The sequence below is a fragment of the Saccoglossus kowalevskii genome, chromosome 6 (genome assembly GCF_978046115.1).
Source record: "Saccoglossus kowalevskii chromosome 6, keSacKowa6.1, whole genome shotgun sequence".
Taxonomy (NCBI): Eukaryota; Metazoa; Hemichordata; class Enteropneusta; family Harrimaniidae; genus Saccoglossus; species Saccoglossus kowalevskii.
In genome coordinates, this window is record NC_140646.1 from 4,293,645 (window position 1) to 4,295,096 (window position 1,452).

Here is a 1,452-nt window from a genome sequence, read left to right on the forward strand (position 1 = left end):
AGAGAAAGAAAGAAAGAGAGAGAAAGAGAGAGAGAAAGAGAGAGAGAAAGAGAGAGAGAGAGAGAGAGAGAGAGAAAGAGAGAGAGAGAGAGAGAGAGAGAGAGAGAGAGAAAGAGAGAGAGAGAGAAAGAGAGAGAGAGAGAAAGAGAGAGAGGAAGAGAGAGAGAAAGAGAGAGAGAAAGAGAGAGAGAAAGAGAGAGAGAAAGAGAGAAAGACAGAGAGAAAGACAGAGAGAAAGAGAGAAAGAAAGAGAGAAAGAAAGAGAGAAAGAAAGAGAGAAAGAAAGAGAGAAAGAAAGAAAGAGAGAAAGAAAGAGAGAAAGAGAGAGAGAAAGAGAGAAAGAAAGAGAGAAAGAAAGAGAGAAAGAAAGAGAGAAAGAAAGAGAGAAAGAAAGAGAGAAAGAAAGAGAGAAAGAAAGAGAGAAAGAAAGAGAGAAAGAAAGAAAGAAAGAAAGAAAGAAAGAAAGAAAGAAGAAAAAACGGTCAATAAGAATAGGGGCCTCGCCCTTCGGGCTTGGGCCCCTAAATATCACTTTTTACCAAAAATGACAAAAATATTCACCAAAATTAAAGCTGCAAGCAGCATCACAGGGGCCCAAGTATACATGCCATAAATAATGTCAAATGATACACATGATACACAATTAGTTTGAATGATTAGTACCATGAGGTCGAAATGCAGTTGGTTCCATATATTTATTAGAGATATAAAGGTTATAAATATATGGTCATCATCTGTTATTTTAATCAAATCTCTTGTTCAACATAGTCATGATAACACAGGATTCATCTTCCTAACTGCAACAGTGTTTGAGATACAACGATTATGCATATTAATGAGCTCACATGACCATATATGGTCATCTGTTATTTTATTCAAATCTCTTGTTTAACATCATCATAATAACACAGGTTTCATCTTCCTACCTGCAACAGTGCTTGAGATATAACAGTTATGCATATTAATGAGTTCACATGACCATATTTGGTCATATGTTATTTTAATCAAATCTAAGGTTCACTGTTGTCATGATAACCCAGGAATCATCTTCCTACCTGCAACAGTGCTTGAGATATAACAGTTATGCATATTAATGAGTTCACATGACCATATATGGTAATCTGTTATTTTAATGAAATTGCTAATGTTCACTGTTGTCATGATAACACAGGAATCATCTTCCTACCTGCAACAGTGCTTGAGATATAACAGTTATGCATATTAATGAGTTCACATGACCATATATGGTAATCTGTTATTTTAATGAAATTGCTTGTTCACTGTTGTCATGATAACACAGGAATCATCTTCCTAACTGCAACAGTGCTTGAGATATAGCAGCTATGCATATTAATGAGGTTAGAAGCCCCCACCCCATGGGCGTGTAGCCACATGACCTAGCCATATGCCATTCAGGGGAAAGAATGTATCTAAAGAGTAGAATACACATAC

The 1,452-nt window shown here is 36.1% G+C and overlaps 1 protein-coding gene across 1 annotated transcript; it reads left to right on the forward strand.

Annotated features, from left to right (window-relative positions):
• LOC146741475 (uncharacterized) lies at window positions 1-489 on the forward strand (the record flags this gene model as incomplete). The annotated part of the gene is made up of 1 exon (XM_085499903.1): window positions 1-489. A coding segment is annotated over one exon (489 nt), but the record flags the coding sequence as incomplete, so codon positions are not given.
• Window positions 490-1,452: the final 963 nt, after the last annotated feature.